The 17,405-nt window shown below is 34.3% G+C and overlaps 1 protein-coding gene across 1 annotated transcript; it reads right to left on the bottom strand.

The window, feature by feature from the left end:
- Window positions 1–10,540: 10,540 nt before the first annotated feature.
- LOC149033339 (uncharacterized) lies at window positions 10,541–16,061 on the bottom strand. Its single transcript, XM_089169868.1, has 7 exons — window positions 15,809–16,061; window positions 15,120–15,702; window positions 14,289–14,545; window positions 13,827–13,996; window positions 12,880–13,655; window positions 12,570–12,812; window positions 10,541–12,264 (listed from the first exon to the last, which is right to left on the bottom strand). Exons 1-7 carry the CDS (start codon window positions 15,830–15,832, stop codon window positions 12,020–12,022), a joined length of 2,298 nt encoding a protein of 765 aa, XP_089025994.1. The 5' UTR covers window positions 15,833–16,061; the 3' UTR covers window positions 10,541–12,019.
- Between the last annotated feature and the right edge of the window lie 1,344 nt (window positions 16,062–17,405).

Below are 17,405 nucleotides of genomic sequence, written 5' to 3'. Positions count from 1 at the left end.
AAAAACTGCGATGCGGAGGATCTTCCTATTAAAATTAAGAGCTCATATTGGGTGAGAATTCTTTTAAGGTGTCTAGGAACCCAGTTTTGCGTGGCACTTGAAACAAAAAAATAAGTCATTTTTTTGACCCACCCTTATATATATATGTAAGATTTATTGAATTTAAATAGAAATATTTATTATAATAGAACAAATACTTAAATATTAAGGCCTGATATAATAATAAAGAGATAGAAATCGAAAAGAAAAGTAAGTAACAATAGTTAGGAATCTTAAGCTCTAAGTACACTCGTATTACACTCGTTCACTCACAAATAGTCGCACCGAATCAAGAAGGCGAAGATCGCCTTCTTCGCCGCGCTTATATACTCATTCACCCCACCAATGGTCCCAATCACTTCCGTTAATCATTTTCGAAATCTCTAGACTATTCCCGACCGATTAAACAAAAGACCTCTTCCCGATTTCCGGTTCGGGAATATTCGAGAGATTTCGGGGTGCACGCTCGCTTTTCTTTCTTGCTAGACACACTCATATTCATACTGCTGCATGCACTCACACTCATATCCATATCGCTGCGTGCACCCACATTTATACCCATATCGCTGCATACTCTTACACATCTTTCACATTCATCAATTGTTTTCATGCACACCATACACTCGCACTCTTCGTCATTCTCTCACCCTTATATATATTTATACATACTAATTATATACGTGTATATTACCACAAATAAATGTGGGTGACTCTACTATGCAAAACGATTATTAAAACACGTGTGCAGATCACACGTGTTAGAAGTGAAGCTTTCAAAAAACTAAATTTCGAGAGAATGAGACGAAAGCATAAAAAACAAAAAACATAAAAATCCAATTGAATAGAAATAATTTGATCTTTATGAATCAAAAATATTTTATGAAGAGCAAAATAAAAATGTGACAGTAATTTACTTTCTTTTGAATGGAGTTTATCAGCTGCTTCTAATATATTGCAGACAATACAATTATTATATTTTATATATTTCATAATTATTAATTATAATATTTGCGAAATAAAGAATTTAATATTAATTTTTCAATAAAATAAAAATAAAATAGGCAAAACTGTATAGCTATATTCTGTCTTGTTCGGTATTAAATCATTGTTAGACGATAACTTATATTTAGTTATTTTTTCTTATATTCAATTTCATTTGAAGAAAACCATACCATAAGTTTATGGAATCAAATATCATGAAATACAATAGGCAGGAGGTATAAGATACTGTTTACCTAAGACATTAAGAAATTCCAAACGGCCATAAATTCCCAAACTATCTCAATGATCAAAGAAACATATGGTGCGATGAAAACCCTTTAAACCGTGTCGGGCCCTTTGAAGGTTTCTGATTCATATCTAAGCACGTACGATATCATAAAAAGAAATAACATTCCGATATTCTAGATCACGTTTCTTTATGCATTGTTTCCCTTTCCCAAAAACATAAGATTTTCCTTCGGGAGATCCTGGTAGGTGGACCCTCCTACTATTGGTTAATAAATTGCATTCAGCCCCTTCCCTCTCCAAAGTGGTGTAACTGATTCAGATATAAAAACATGTGAAATCAAGTAAGACGGCTCTGTTCGTAATACATACTCTCTGTCCGTCAAAGTCTATTATACACTCTGTTCATTATACATTTTGTGTTATACATTTTACACATCATATATTTATACAGTCCACATTAAACAATTGTAACATAGTCACCAAAGACTTAAGTTAATAAATCATTGTTGACTGAAGAAGTGCCTTTAGTATACTACAAAACCACTCACACTGTATTAGTTTACCGTCGTGAGACTTTCCGTGCAACTCGCGTATAATTGCATCTTTAAAACGGTACGCTGAAATGGTAAATTCATTTAGAAATTTGTTGAACACTAGATTTAATCGCTATTGTATTTTTAACTATTTTTTTAAAATTTACAAACATTGTTTGAATAAAAAAAATGGGTAGAGGAGAGGAATTAATATTTACGTATATTTCATTTTAGCATTAAAAATTAATATATATTTAACAAAAATAATATTTTAGTTTTATATATACGTAGAAAAAAAATTTGAAATTAATCAAATTAGCTCACTCCAATTGTATATAATAATATCTAGTGTTAATTGAATTAACTGCATTTAATGCAGTTGTAGAGTCAGTGTTTGTGCATTGTCATCGTCACACCCCATCGATGAAAATTCGAAGTGAGTATATTTTTGTAATAAATAATTCCAAAAAAATTGTAATGATCTTCAGTAATAGTAATAATATTAGTAGTATTGTTTATTTATTTCTGTTTCAGATATTAATTGCAATCGTGCGCGAAGCAATGTACGGGAATGTTGTATCGTTGAATTAGTTGTAGAATCAGTCATTGGGCGTATAATAAATTAAAATCAAACGCGAATTAGAGTCAGTGTTGTTCGTCCCATAATCAAATTTCGGTTTCGCGATAAGAAACTCATCTATAATTTCTTATGTTCGTTTATACCGCGTTTTTAGATTCTTGTGTAGTGCATCACCATGGTGCAATTGAGCTTCAACCCATAGGAATTCATTGTAAGTATCCATTTTTATTTACATTTTATTTGATTTTATTTGATACGATTTTAGATTTTATTGCAGATAACTTATCGTTATGTTTTAATTTATGTTACAGATAAGACGATAGATTTGCTTCCTTACTAAAGATGTGAAATGAATTCTTCGATGGATTTTCGATGGATCTTCTGCAACAACAGATCGAGGAACTCTCAGATCGTCAAACCGCAATACTTGCTGCAAAGTAGGAGTGTTTTGGAGCCATCGCAGAACGTCTAATGCCAACTGTTCATGTTTTACATATGTGACATAACAGTTGGTAACGAGTGAGTTAAAAAATTTAAAGTCCCTCCAGTGCTCAACCATGTTGAAAATGAAAGGTCCAAATCGGCACGAGTTACTGGTTGTAATTATTTAAATAAATTATTGACGAGCACATTAGTAATTCCATTTGTGGAGTTACTCATAAAAAATACATATTCTATTGTGGGGGTGGTTTGGTGGTGGTTGGCGTGGTTTCAGACAGACAGACATATATATAGAAGCTTTTATTGAATAAAAGAAATGTTTATTATAATATAACAAAGACTTAAAGACCGAAAGCAAAATAAGTAACCGTAACTACACTCGTTTAACACTCACTCGTCACACCGAATCAAGAAGGGCCGAGGACCGTCCTCTTCACTGCGTTTATATATGCATTCACCCCACCAATGGTCCCGATCACTTTCGTTAATCATTCTAGAAATCTCCAGACTATTCCCAATCGGTCAAACAAAAGACTTCTTCCCGATTTCCGGCTCGGGAACATTCGAGAGATTTCGGAGTGTTTACAAACGATGGTGTCATCCGATATCGTACGCTTTTCTTTCTTGTCACATGCACTCGTATCCATATCGCTACAAATCTTTCATCAACCACTTCCATGTACGCCATACACTCGACTCTTATATATATATATTTATATAACTGAATGACTAAATACCAGTTTTCCTACAGCTCGGCCATACTGACATTTTTGGTCGCCCCCGACCAACGGAATATTCACACAAACAAACACTCACTCACAAGTTTTACTTATTAAACTAACAAAAAAAAAAAAAAATAAGACGTAACGCATAAACTATCATGAAACATAAGGCATAATATAAGATAAGATATGACGCATATAGAATTTATATTTAAATTTACGGATTTCCTTATTTCTATCGTGGACGAATATATCGCTTCATCTGATCAGGGCCCACAGTGCCTGTATATGGCATTTGTGTTACCTGAAACCCATCAATGTCCCCGACGATGTACCGGTCCATATCTAACACTTTTTTTACTTCATATGGTCCCTTGTATTTGGGGATTAGTTTTTTGTTTATACCGATGGTAGTATCTACGTTTTTTATCATCACCAAGTCTCCGACATAATACGAGACGGGTCTCTTTCGTCTCTTATTATAATAGCGCTCGTTCGAGTGCTGATCCTCCGAAATTCTCTCTGACGCTTTGTCTCGAATGGCTACTAGATCTCGGTTTTCCTCATTACGTCGGTTTAACGCTAACCTTATGTTATCGTTTATTTCCCCGAGTTGGTCCACGCCGAATAACAATCTACTGGGGGTCTCACCCGTTGAACGACAAACCGTGTTATTCAAAGCAAATTCTACCTTATCGATTACACAATTCCATTTTTCTGTAGACTCGCACAATTTCCCTAACATGGGAGTAATAACACGATTAAATCGTTCCACCTGACCGTTTGCGCGAGGCGTACCCACCGCAACAAGTACATGGTCGAACATTTCTTTTTCCGCGAATTCTTTAAACAACTCGGAGGTAAACGCCGTTCCCCGATCGCTTATTATGCGTCTTGGCTTACTATATGCAGAGAAGTATGTTTTCAAATGCCTGACGACCTCCTGAGCCGTTGTCGTCTTACACGGATATAATTTTATGAATTTCGTGAACGCATCAACAATGGACAAAAGGTATCGATATCCTTGTTTAGTCTTCTCCAGCGGACCATAGTGGTCAACATGAACCGTACGGAACGGAAGTTTATCCTTTTCCAAAGAATGTAAATATCCTTCGTTTTTGCCGCTAACCGGAGAAAACTCAATACACTTAAGACAATTTCTAATGTATTCCTTTACCTTCTCTGTCATATTCGGAAACCAATACACTTTTGTGATATGCTCAATTACCTTATTAATCCCTACGTGACCCAAATCGTCATGACATGTTCGCATAACGCTACATTCCATTGAAGCCGGTACATAAAACAGAAGTCCTTTCGACTTATCCTTCCGATAGACGAGACCATCGCGCAACTCGTAAAACTTATCTTCGTTTTTTTCTAAGGCTTCTCGGATTTCTCGTATCTTATCGTCGCGCTCCTGACTAATAGATAACGTTTGTTCGAAAGTATTTCCTTCTATAACTAAAATTTCGTGACATCGACTTAACGCATCGACGTGTGCCATACGTTTCCCCGGCCGATGCTGTATCTCATAGTCGTAATCTTCCAAAAACAAAGCCCACCGTGAAATTCGAGGGTTCACGTGGCGTTTGCTGAGTGTAAGCCTAAAACTATCACAATCGGTAATTATTTTGAATTTTATCCCGAATAGATAAGTATGGAAACGTTTAATGGCGTAGATAGCTGACAGACATTCGAGTTCAAAACTATGATATTTCGACTCGGCAGAGCTGGTGCGCTTACTGAAATATGACACGGGTTGAAACTTCCCGTCCTTTTGTTTCTGTAACAGGATAGCACCAAATCCCGCAGTACTTGCATCGCAATGCAATTCCGTCTCAAGAATCGGTGAATAAACCGCCAATATCGGTTGCGACGCCAACAGATTTTTTAACATTTCGAACACTTCTTGTTCCTTAGAACCAAAATGATAATTCTTATCAGATTTTATTATATCGTATAATGGTTTTGCCCTTATCGAAAACGCTGGTATAAACCGCCGGAAATAACTGGCCAGACAGACGAACCTGTGTAACTCTTTTACATTACGCGGCACAGGATAATTCACTACAGACTTCACGTTTTCGTCGCTCGGCCGAATACCATCCTCATTCACCTGATATCCCAGATACGTTATCTCGTTATAAGCGAAGTAACATTTATCAAGCCGGAACCGCAGAGAAAATCGCGCGGCTATTCGGAAAACCTCACGCAATATTTTAAGATGTTCTTCCATGCTATATGTCGCAATTAATATGTCGTCGAGGTACAAAAGAACCCTATCTTTTCTAATTAGTTCATCAAAACAATTAGATACGAATCTCTGAAATACTCGTGGTGCATTTGTTAAGCCAAATGGCATTCGCAGGTATTCATACTGACCGAAAGGTGTTACGAAAGAGGTATATTTTATCGACGATTCAGCTATTTTAACATGATGGAAACCGTCCTTCAGATCTAATGTTGTATAGTATCTTTTGTTTTTCAATCTATCCAAATTGTCGTCGATCACCGGCGTAGGAAAGTTATCTCTAATAGTTATTTTATTTAGCTCGCGGTAATCAACGCAAAGTCTGAGCTCACCATTCTTCTTACGAACTAATACAATCGGACTGGCATACGGTGACTTACTGGGCCTAATAATACCGTCGGCCATTAACTTATCCAGAATTACGCGCAGTTTCTCCTTATCGGCGTAAGCTAATCGTCTCGGCCGGAAAAAGATCGGTTGTTCGTGTTTCAAAGATATTACCATCTCACACCCATGTTCCTCTTCAACGACACCCGAATTTAGTTTTGACTTATATTCCGTATCATACAACTCTTTAACTTCCTTTTTCTCGTCAGAAAGGATATTAGGGTTAATTTGTAACGTCTCGTTTACTTTGACTGGTTCATCTAAGTAATCAATATTCAATATTTCATTACCAAAGCAATTATTCTCGTTTCTTAAAGACTCGGAATTGGTTTTTATAATTTGGACGTCTTGACCTAATAAAATTTTTACCGTCGGATTTGTAGAAAAATCTCTTCCAAGTAACACGGCGTGACTCATGGTGTTGTCCGGCACAACAAAAAAATTCATTTTCATCTCTACCTCACAGATATTAATATCTATTTCGAAATTACCTAAAATTTGTAGCTTGGAACCGTTTATTCCATAAAGATCATGATTTCCTTTTACCGCAGATAAACTTACATTATTCGGTGCATAGGTTTGCTTGATCATACTTATAGGTGATCCAGAATCAACTATAGCGCAAAACTTATATCTACAGATATCACCATTTTCGTCTGCTGTGGTGAACGTTAAGGGTACCGTGTACGGGGGATGTAGTGCTGGCCCCTGTACCAAATTCATCGAATCTGAAGAAGGTGTGGACGTGTGTGATACTGATGTAGTAGGCGCATCGGGTTTCCTCCTCTTCTCCGGACAGTCCTTAAGATGATGATTGGCTGATCCGCAGCAATAACAGAACCCCTTCGATGTTCTTGGTTTCCTACATTGCGGAAGAGTATGACCCACCTCCCCGCAATTATAGCATTTTCTGATTGCCCGTGTTGTCGTCGACCCCTTCGTCGATGGGTTCGGATGAACAACCGCTTTCGCTGCCTTCACGTCCCTTACGTAATATTCCTGTGACCTTTTCGGTCGCAGATTAATTTTTTCAAAAGCTTCGTTTAAGTCAGACGTTGACTTAAAACGGGCCATACGTGCCTGATCCTGAAGTCGTGGGTCTGGTATCCCATCGACAATGTAGTCGATTATCTCTTCCTCGGGTATCGGAACACGATTAGCGAATATAATTTTCTCATGTAAATAGCTACTGAAGGATTCGTTTGGATGCCATATTCGTGCTTCAAATTCTCTTCTCAAGGTCAGTTTACTTTGACGATTATTATACATTGTTCTCATCCGTTGAAGAAGATCTTCCACACTTAAACTGATGTGTTCTGGTTTTGAATGAAACCAATTCAGAGCTGATCCTTTTAATTTTGAACTGATAACAATCTTTGTGCTGTTATCGTCCAGACTATAGGTACTACGTACTAAATTCAATTGTTGTTCCCATTTCCAAAATGAATGGTCGGACCCATCGAATTCGCACAGCAACTCACTGATACTTCTCAAGTTGACATTACTCGGTGTATTACTTACTCGGTTTAAACTTTCAATGCTAGAAGTAGTTGCTGATTGTATGGCTTGTTCTCTTCTTACCAATTCTAATTCCTTTCTAAGTAGATCTCTTTCTTTTCTTATCAGTTCAAGATCTGGAGAAACATTACCGTCTCCAACACGTGGAGCCCCAACAGCAACCGTCGGCTCGTCACGTCCCGTCGAACCGTCTTCTTGAACCGGATTATTCAACTCCTTTTCCAGATACTGCCATATTTCTGGCTCCGTTTCGGTCAACCTACTAATTAATTCATTCTTGTTTCCGACAGTAGGCAAATTTCTTACGCGTAATGCCTCCTTCAATTGGCAAACGGTGTAAGAGCTTGGTTCCTTAGCAGACATTATGATAGTTTCTGTTTTTGATGATAATTCCTCAAACCCGATATGATATTATTTTCTACACACAGCGGACAGAATTTCGCATATACGGCGGACAGAACAGACTTCGCGTAAACGAACAGAGATATTCCGCGCAACGGACAGAAAAGATTTCGTATCTAACGAACAGAGATTTCCGCGCAACGGACAGAAGACTTCGTATACGACGAACAGAGATTTCCGCACAGCGAACAGAAGAACAGAATTGTATCACTTTCCAAAAAAATCGCGTATTCACTTCGACACAGATCCCACTATTTCTTTAATCCCACTTCTGAACTGTGGGGGTGGTTTGGTGGTGGTTGGCGTGGTTTCAGACAGACAGACATATATATAGAAGCTTTTATTGAATAAAAGAAATGTTTATTATAATATAACAAAGACTTAAAGACCGAAAGCAAAATAAGTAACCGTAACTACACTCGTTTAACACTCACTCGTCACACCGAATCAAGAAGGGCCGAGGACCGTCCTCTTCACTGCGTTTATATATGCATTCACCCCACCAATGGTCCCGATCACTTTCGTTAATCATTCTAGAAATCTCCAGACTATTCCCAATCGGTCAAACAAAAGACTTCTTCCCGATTTCCGGCTCGGGAACATTCGAGAGATTTCGGAGTGTTTACAAACGATGGTGTCATCCGATATCGTACGCTTTTCTTTCTTGTCACATGCACTCGTATCCATATCGCTACAAATCTTTCATCAACCACTTCCATGTACGCCATACACTCGACTCTTATATATATATATTTATATAACTGAATGACTAAATACCAGTTTTCCTACACTATTGTTTATTTTATTAGTTTAAGATATGTTTTCTTATATCACCGATTAAATTTATTTAATTAATAGTGAAATTAATTACTATACTTTTTTTTGTCCTTTGTTAAAAGTCCTCGCGTTAAGAGTGGTTAAATCAAGCAATTATTTGCTCGATTTCGTTCAGGAAAGACAAAAAGAAAGTTATATTTCATATCATTTTGATAAAAACGTTTATTACATAACTGGCACGATACATCTTAAATAATCGAACCTATCTTACAATCATATTGACAATATTAATAATAATAGTAATAATATAATATACTTAACAAGTAACTTACAATATAACAGCCTCTTACAACGACTTAACGTGTGAAAATACACAGTGTAAAGATTGATAGGATAAGAAAAAAACCTTATGGTATATAATGAACGCGAATGTTTCATAGTCCAAGTCCTGGTAGCTTTCCAAGTTTAGGGAAAGAGGATTGTCCTTTGGCAGTTTCATTCGAAGATTGGGGTCACAAGTGAAGTACGACTGGAAGTGAACCCAATACTATCTAGAACTCTTCCCTTCGATGCTAGAGATATTTCAAATGCAATTCCATGCATTACGATGTCGAATTAATTACCACAAAGCTTGTCCGAATCCAATCTGAAAGAGAACAATTATTTTCTTATTAATTTCAAATGTCATTCAATCAAAAATGATCATTCTGTTAAGCGAGTTTCTTTGGTTAAATTCCAAAAGAAATTTGAAAGAAATGTAAGAAAAAAAGATAAGATTGAAAGAATCGAAGAAAAATCTTCTCTCTCATCTACTTGGATTATCTGTGAGCATTACTGTGCCACCTTTAAGACTTACGACTGTACTCAATTTTCTCAGTTGATGTCACACGCTCGGCTCTTACCGTAATCCTTTGCAATTAATGGTAACTATAAAAGTAAGAAATAGGCGGGGGCAAAAGGAGTAAAGGGAGGGTTAAAATAATCGCGAATATCGTAGCAAGGATTGGGTGGGCAGATTCTTCGGGTTGGTTTTTGCTTCGCAAATGTCTTGAGCAATCGATGAGAATAAGAAAGTAGGAGTAGGGTCACAGGAAAATGGATGAGAGAATCAGATGTAGGTATGTATTATATACGTGTGTGTGTGTGTGTGTGTGTATGTATGTATGTGTGTATGTGTATGTGTATTTGGATATTCGTATATTTTGTTTTACTTTTCCTCTTTTTAAGAAAACTTTTATTTCTTTTTCTCATGAAAGGAACACCTGCGACTCAAACATTTTGAAACGAAAAAACAATGCCATCGAATCGTCCTTCGAGTAAATTTTTTAGTTATTTATAGTACAGAGGAAAATTCGAGCAAGAGGTTTTCTTTCACAATTTCTACGCTAAAAGAAAATAAGAAAAAAATATATAAAATCAAATATGAAAGCGAATATCCAATCGCGACTGAATCAAAAATAACTTCTAATAAAAATAAATAAATGTATTGAAAATGATGAGATTAAAGTAAATAAAAAATTTTTTCTAATTAATTCTACGATTTAGTTTGTAAGATAAATTTAATCTGACATCAAATAAATCATAAAAATCATGAAAAATCGTGAGTTAAAAATATTTTTTTTTACTTGAAATGTAAACTTCATCTAAGTATACAAAAACAACAAACTAAAAAGTTGGAAAAAACAAATAAGCATTTTGAATGGAACATGAGGATGTTTAAAATTTAAGTTACAAAAATAGTTGAAAGTTTTTTAACAGGGACGTTAAGCCAGTTTTAGTTTGAGTATTTTGCTCTTTAACGGGATTCTCTTAATGAGATCTTGTTACCCTGGTAGTCTGCCTGCTAAATTATTTTAAGCTTCGACCCTCCATACTTTTTATATATTTTTTGCTAAGCTTTAGGGGAAGGAAAGATTGAAAAATTGTAAACGTTTTGTTGGGAAACCAGAAGATCCGAACGCTTCGAAAATATTGGAGTTATGTTAACGATATATCGCACATTTTTTAATGAATACCGATATCAACGAAATTTAGGTAAGGATGGAGAAGAGAAGGAGGAAGGAGGAGGAGGGTAATCATCGATTGCTTTTAGTTAAAGTTAACGTTGATTTAAAACTGAGATTGAAAAAGTTCACATTTTGTCATCATTTTAAACAGAAAATCTTCCTAAAAATTTTAATATTTTTTCTTTTTTTAAATTTGAAAGAAAGCAATGAAAAAAGAATGTAAGATCTTTTATCAGAAGCTTTTCGAATAGTAAAAATCAAACTTTCTTCCGTGAAAGAGGACTATCTGAAAAAGTTCGTCAGAATGAGATAGAAAAGCAGGGTTCGGGTTTTGGGGTTTGGGATTTGATGTTTGGGGTCTAGGGGTTGTGGTAAGGAGTACGTAGTGAAAGGAAAACTTCGATGCGACTTTAGGGAAAACAGACGGACTTGCTTAGTTAAAGCAAAACTTTATCTTGAGAAAATTATTCAGTGTGCCTTGAAAGTACGGCTTTTCACTCTCGCATATGTATGTATGTGAATAATACATGATTGTCTCAGCGTTAGACGTGTCTTATCGTTCGCGTAAATTTTGCGATATCGCTTTTCACCTTAGTCTCGGTTGTTTTAGGGTGTGACGAACGAAATAGAAAAGAAGATAAAAGAAAGAAAAAAGAAAAAAAAGACTTAGAGAAAAAAAAAGAGAATGAAAGGGAAAGGGAGAAAAGGAAATTTCACGAGGTTAAAGTATCCTCACGAAAAAAGGAACGAAGGATCTCTGTAAGATACGCCACGTAACTACACGTAACTTGATGTAATTTATGCCGCAACGTTCACTGAATTTCTTTTTCAATGCTACCTTGTATAAAACGAAAGAGTAAAGATAAAAAACTTTTATCGAACACGTTTTTAGTCTCGCTTATTTACCATCGTATAAAAAAAAAAGTATTAAGAAGTTAAAACGAGAATTTTATTACTGTCAAATAAATATTCAGTCTTGTTTCAATCATGCGAAATTATGTGTATTAATGTTTAAAAATTTTGACTAATGTAGAAAATTAAGAAATTTTCGTTGATACACGTATACACGTAAGCTTAAGCGTGCATGAATCAACGTCGTTCCGTTGAAAATCATTTCGTTGAAAATCGTTTTAGAAATCTATTGTGACAAAGCTCCGACAAATGTATATGTTCTTAAGATAGATTGCTACGTATTGTTTACAAGCGATTACACTTTGTAGATTCACCTTTCCGAATGTTGGATTGTGCGGCCTCGGAAATTCTCCCACACTCAAGCCCACTTTTGCGATGCCAAGCTCCATTGGTCTTGCTTCAGGACTATTCGAGCGAAGACCATAATCTATTCCGCCGAATCCACCCAGCTGCAACTGCATTCCTGTAAAATATCGTCCGTATACCGGTTTAAAGATACAATGCAATATATAATGTATTACATGTTAAAATATGATAACAAATTTATCATATCATTAGCTTCTAAGTAGACCAATTTTGATCGGTACTTTGCAAAACAGATGAACGGTATTCATGAATATTTTACAATATAAATAATTTGTTACTAAATGATCAGAGAATAATTATAGTAGATTCATCAGAATCGTGTTAAAATAATTTATCATGTAATAAATGATTATCTGATGTTGGGTTAATATGTATTATTCATTTGAGAGACATCCATCTTACCAGAATAAGGTGTGACATTGTTTTGTATAGTACGAATTTGAGTCGGTTGTTGAAAAGTTTGAGCAAACTCTATCGTTGTAGGAATGTTCGTAGGTATGCCAGTAGATATACTAGCAGGTATAGCCGCAGAAATGCCAGCAGGTATGCTTCCAGGTATACTGTTGGGAATACTTGCGGAGAAGGTTCCTTGTAGACTACCTGATAAACTTTCTGGATGGTTTGAACCTTTTTGAATAATCAAGAAATTACATTTATTTCAGACACCAAAGAATATGATCATTATGAAATGGAAATAAGAAATTTGTTATACCTAAATTAAGTCGAGGTGAAGATGATGAATCCAAATTCAAGTATGGTATCGTGTTAGGAACATAATTAACATTTTCTATGGAATGAGAGATGGAAGGTAAAGTATTCATCGGTAAAGTTAACTTTTGTTCCCTTTGTATTGTCGTTGGAAAGTAATTGAGGTTTGATGATTGTAATGGTTGATAAGATAAACTACGTTTAGCTTCACTTTGTAGTAAATAATCCAGGTACATATTTTGCAAATTATTTTTAAAAAGTTGCTTGGATTCATCCGATATTAGATAATTAGTAAACTTGCTCTGCGTGTTATCCTTTAAAGTCAACCTCGATTCGGTTGGTAAGACATAGTTGTACGTAGCACCGTTCACGTTGTTTTTCTGATCTTTCGATATTAAATAATTTAACAGAGAACCCGAAATGTCACTCTTTGGACTTATGTTTTGTATATTTAATGCATTCTTCTCTAACGTATTTTTCCAAGAGTTTTGTAAATTTTGTAAAGTGTTTTGGAAATTACTCTGCTGTGTTGCTGATAAATTGAGTAGATCTTGATAGCTGTCACTTTTTAAACCAGATAAAGGAAGATAATTGTTATCCTGATTGTTACTTTTTAACGTTGTTGGTAAATCGAGTAAATTTTGCTGAATATTGTTTTTTGATGATTCATCTGATGGATCCCTTGCGTTATTAAAAAATCCATTTGGGAAGTTACTGGTAGTCATAAACATTATTGACGGGCTTATCGTAGAACCGTGTTTTTTGTTTGGTATGATCGAACTAAAAAATACAAAATTAAGACACATTATTTAATTGTGAATTTTCTCTATTAAGAACAATATTTTTTGCTAAGGAATCACTTCAACCAGAAATATAAATGATCTTCTGAGATAATAACGAAGACGTATAGTAAAATACAGAACAAAGCATTTTGACATTGCTATTACTTACTTTCCATCGTAAGAAGTTGCAGGAAATTCCGTGACTGTACTGGAAAAGTTGGAAGCGGTTGTCAAGGTCGTCAGAATATCATACTTTTCAGAGTATTTTTTCGGTGTAGCAAACATTGAAGGCATCGTTGGGAGTAAAATGTTTGTTGTATTGGATTGTGCATTAGCAAGCTAAAAAAAATTATTATTAATCTTTTTAACAATAATGTAGTAGTTTCACTAATTGCATAGTTGTATAGGGTTTTTAGGAAAATAAGGATCAAACAATTATTTTATGAGTTAATAGATTATGCATAACATGGTTCAGTTGTAGAAATATTATAAAATAAATTCTTCGTAAATAAAAGAAAATGTCACACTTAAAAATATTGAACAAAACGTTGTGAATGATATCATTTCCTACTTTGAAATATTTGGAGACAAATGAATGATCTGGAGTTTAATATAAAATAAATTTCCTTACCGTGTTTAATTCAACGTTTGATTTAGACGCCGTTGTTGTAATCGTCGTTACTGACTTCGGTGCGATTTTCGGTTCAGCGGTTGAGGAGGAGTGAAGTTGAGAAATAGTTTGCGTAGTGTTGGAGGCAGTATCTTCCGCTAATGGGTTGTGGGTAGCAGTCAGTGTCGTTGACAACATCGTAGTTGTTTCTGTGTCCAACGGTAAAGTATTTTCATCGAATACTTCAGGTACCGATGCGAAACCAAGACCATGATTTCCTTTTAAATAAAGCAAACATTATGAAAAACATAAACAAAACTAATACAACAGTGTTCTCTAATCTTTTGTACAACTGTACAATCAAACAAAATTATTCGTCACATCTGCAGCCGCAATTTATGAAAACTTTTTGATTACTAATTATAAGTAGAAATCAAAGAGTAACTGTGTCAAAAGATTCTAAATATCATTTACCAATTAATTTCTAAGTTTTCTTACAAACATTAAACCGAACAAATATGTTAAAAACTGAGTACGTTAATTCCAACCCAAAAGTAATTTAAGAAAAATGAAAATTTCTGGATCTCCCGTGACGAGAATAGAAGACTTTTAAACCTAATTATAGAAAATGATCGAATAGACTTAATATCCGCATAAAATTAAGAGAATCGCAAACATTAAGCTTTTAACGTGAAAACTAACATAGAACTTTAAACTTAAACTCTGTGAGATCTGTAAAATCAGAAGAAGTTAAATTCGAATTTCGGTTTGGTAGAAGGAAAAGAGCAGAGAATAAGGGAGAACTAGATGGGGCTCATATAAAATGGTTTGCTCGTGTAACTAGAAACTAACCGTATTTCAAGTAATTGGAAGGCTCGTCGAAGGGCAAACGTTGGCGAGTTTCTTTCTCGAGTTCTTCGTACGTGTCTACCGTTTTCTGGTAAGGTTCCGAACGATAGGACGTGATCCAGTTAGGTGAATGTCGAAACTCGTTTGGGAAATAATTTCGAGTAGATTGGGGATGGTGATGGTAGGTTGTTGGTGATCTATTTTTAAAGTATTCTGTTTGAAATGCATGTTCATTTCCAAAAGACGCACGATTAGGAACGTAAGAGGAACTTATTTCGTAGGATGTGGATGATGATAGTGATGGTGTTGGTTGTGGGGAAGTTTGAAAATGGGTTTCGTGATATGTGGGACGATTTTTGAAGTTAGAATAATCATGAAAGAATGATTGGTCTCGATAAGATGCTGTTGGTTGACGATAGGAACGAATCGATTGACCGAATGATTGTTCTCGGAAGGGTCGGTGCTGTTCGTGAAAGGGTGGATGCTGACGAGGTCCTTGATAACCAGAATAGCTCCTCTCAAAAACGGTCCTTCCGTTTTTAAATGCGTCAGTGAGTACCACCACATAGCTGGCAACGATTAACATCTAAGAGATAAAGATAGAAGATGATAGTAAATAACTGTAGATAACACTCGCAGATTTTTAAGATATTTTTTTGTTTGTTGCATTGGTAACGATGATCACCACTCACCAAACTTTTCTTGTAACCCTTCATTGAGAATTTTTTCTTCTTTTCTTTTTCTTTTATTTCCTTTCCTTCTTCCTTTATTTTCTTTTTATTGAACAATCAATGATGCTAAGCGTTTCAATCACTGATGGAAACTGCCGGTAATCGAAGAAATCGACTTTCTTTTATATATCCAGTCGAGAAGAGAGCAAACAGTACTCCTTTGCTACCAAGCTTCTTCTAAATCCAGTTTCTAACTTGATCTGCTACGCGTTCCAAAGACGCGCCTTTCTCCTCCTGCTCTTTTATTTGTACTCTTATAGCCCTAAATTTTTTTATTGTCTAAGCAACTTGTAAATGTTAAAATAAATTTTTTATTTTTATTTTTAAACTGAAGTATTTGAAAAACATTTAACAAATTTTTAATTTGTCATTTATATTTAAATACAAACATTATTCATTATAAAGATTTGTTTTTTTAATTTTATATTCAAATATTTTTGAATCAGAAAATATCTTTCTATTTGGTTTTATTTTTTTATTTGATATTATTTATATGTCTGATTAAATAATTCCTAATATTTTTCATTAAAAAAAAAAAAATACATTTATTAGATATTTTTTATGCTTAAATGGTTACCATTAATAATTTTTTATTGATATAAATTTCAAAAAATTTATTTATTCGTCTAACTCAATATATTTGATAATATGTGATAAACTTACCATGAAAATAAGAAAGATAACGTTAAGAAAAGCTCCCTTTAAGTTACACCGTGAAAATTCTATAGGATCTTTGGAAAAAAGGAAATGAATGGAAACGGGGAATATAAAAGAGACTACATAGTGAAAAAGTTTCGTAGGAACCGCGAATCGAGAAAACGTGTCGGATGAAAACGTCTACCGGATTTTCGTAATTTGAAAAGTTTCTCTTCTCGTTTTTCTTTTTCTTCCTCGTTTTTTTTTATTTTTTATTTTTATTATACGACGAATTCTTTCCTCGCGTTAAGTCAGGAAGGATATGCTGATAGTCAATAGGAGTTCTTCAAACGCTTTTACACAAATGAACAGAAAACTCTATTCTTATTCACACAAAAATGAATAAAAATTGAGATTTTTAATTTTATTCCTTTTTATTTATTTAAATTAAAAAAAATTAATAAGGTATAGATAAACTTTAGTTTAAACTTTATTTCCGTTTGACTGTGTATCCATTTAAAATAATTTTTATTATAACTATATATTTTTATTTCATATTTTTATTAGAATATACTATAAAAGTAGTCAGTGCTAATAAGGATAAGTAAATCTCATCTATAGTATTGTTCAACCTATATCATTTTAAAAAATAAATTTATTTCTAATTTCCTGATAAATCTTGAATAATAAATATTTAATTTATTTTTACTTTAATTGGAATATTTGTTAACTTAAAGAAATAAGGCAAAAGATATTTGGATGCAGAAAGAGTCAGCTAGCATAGTTTTATCGATTAGTATGTGATTTATACTTCATAATATTTTTAATATAATAGAAAAGAAATAATATATTCTGCATGTGCAAAATTTGTAAATAATATTTATTTTTATTTTTACAAAATAGAAATTAAAAAAGTAGTGAA

The sequence above is a fragment of the Polistes dominula genome, unplaced genomic scaffold (assembly GCF_049000335.1).
Source record: "Polistes dominula isolate Pdom_NZ unplaced genomic scaffold, Pdom_raw_medaka contig_49, whole genome shotgun sequence".
NCBI lineage: Eukaryota > Metazoa > Arthropoda > Insecta > Hymenoptera > Vespidae > Polistes > Polistes dominula.
Note: the sequence above shows the minus strand (reverse complement) of the source record. Positions and strands in the feature narration are given on the sequence as shown.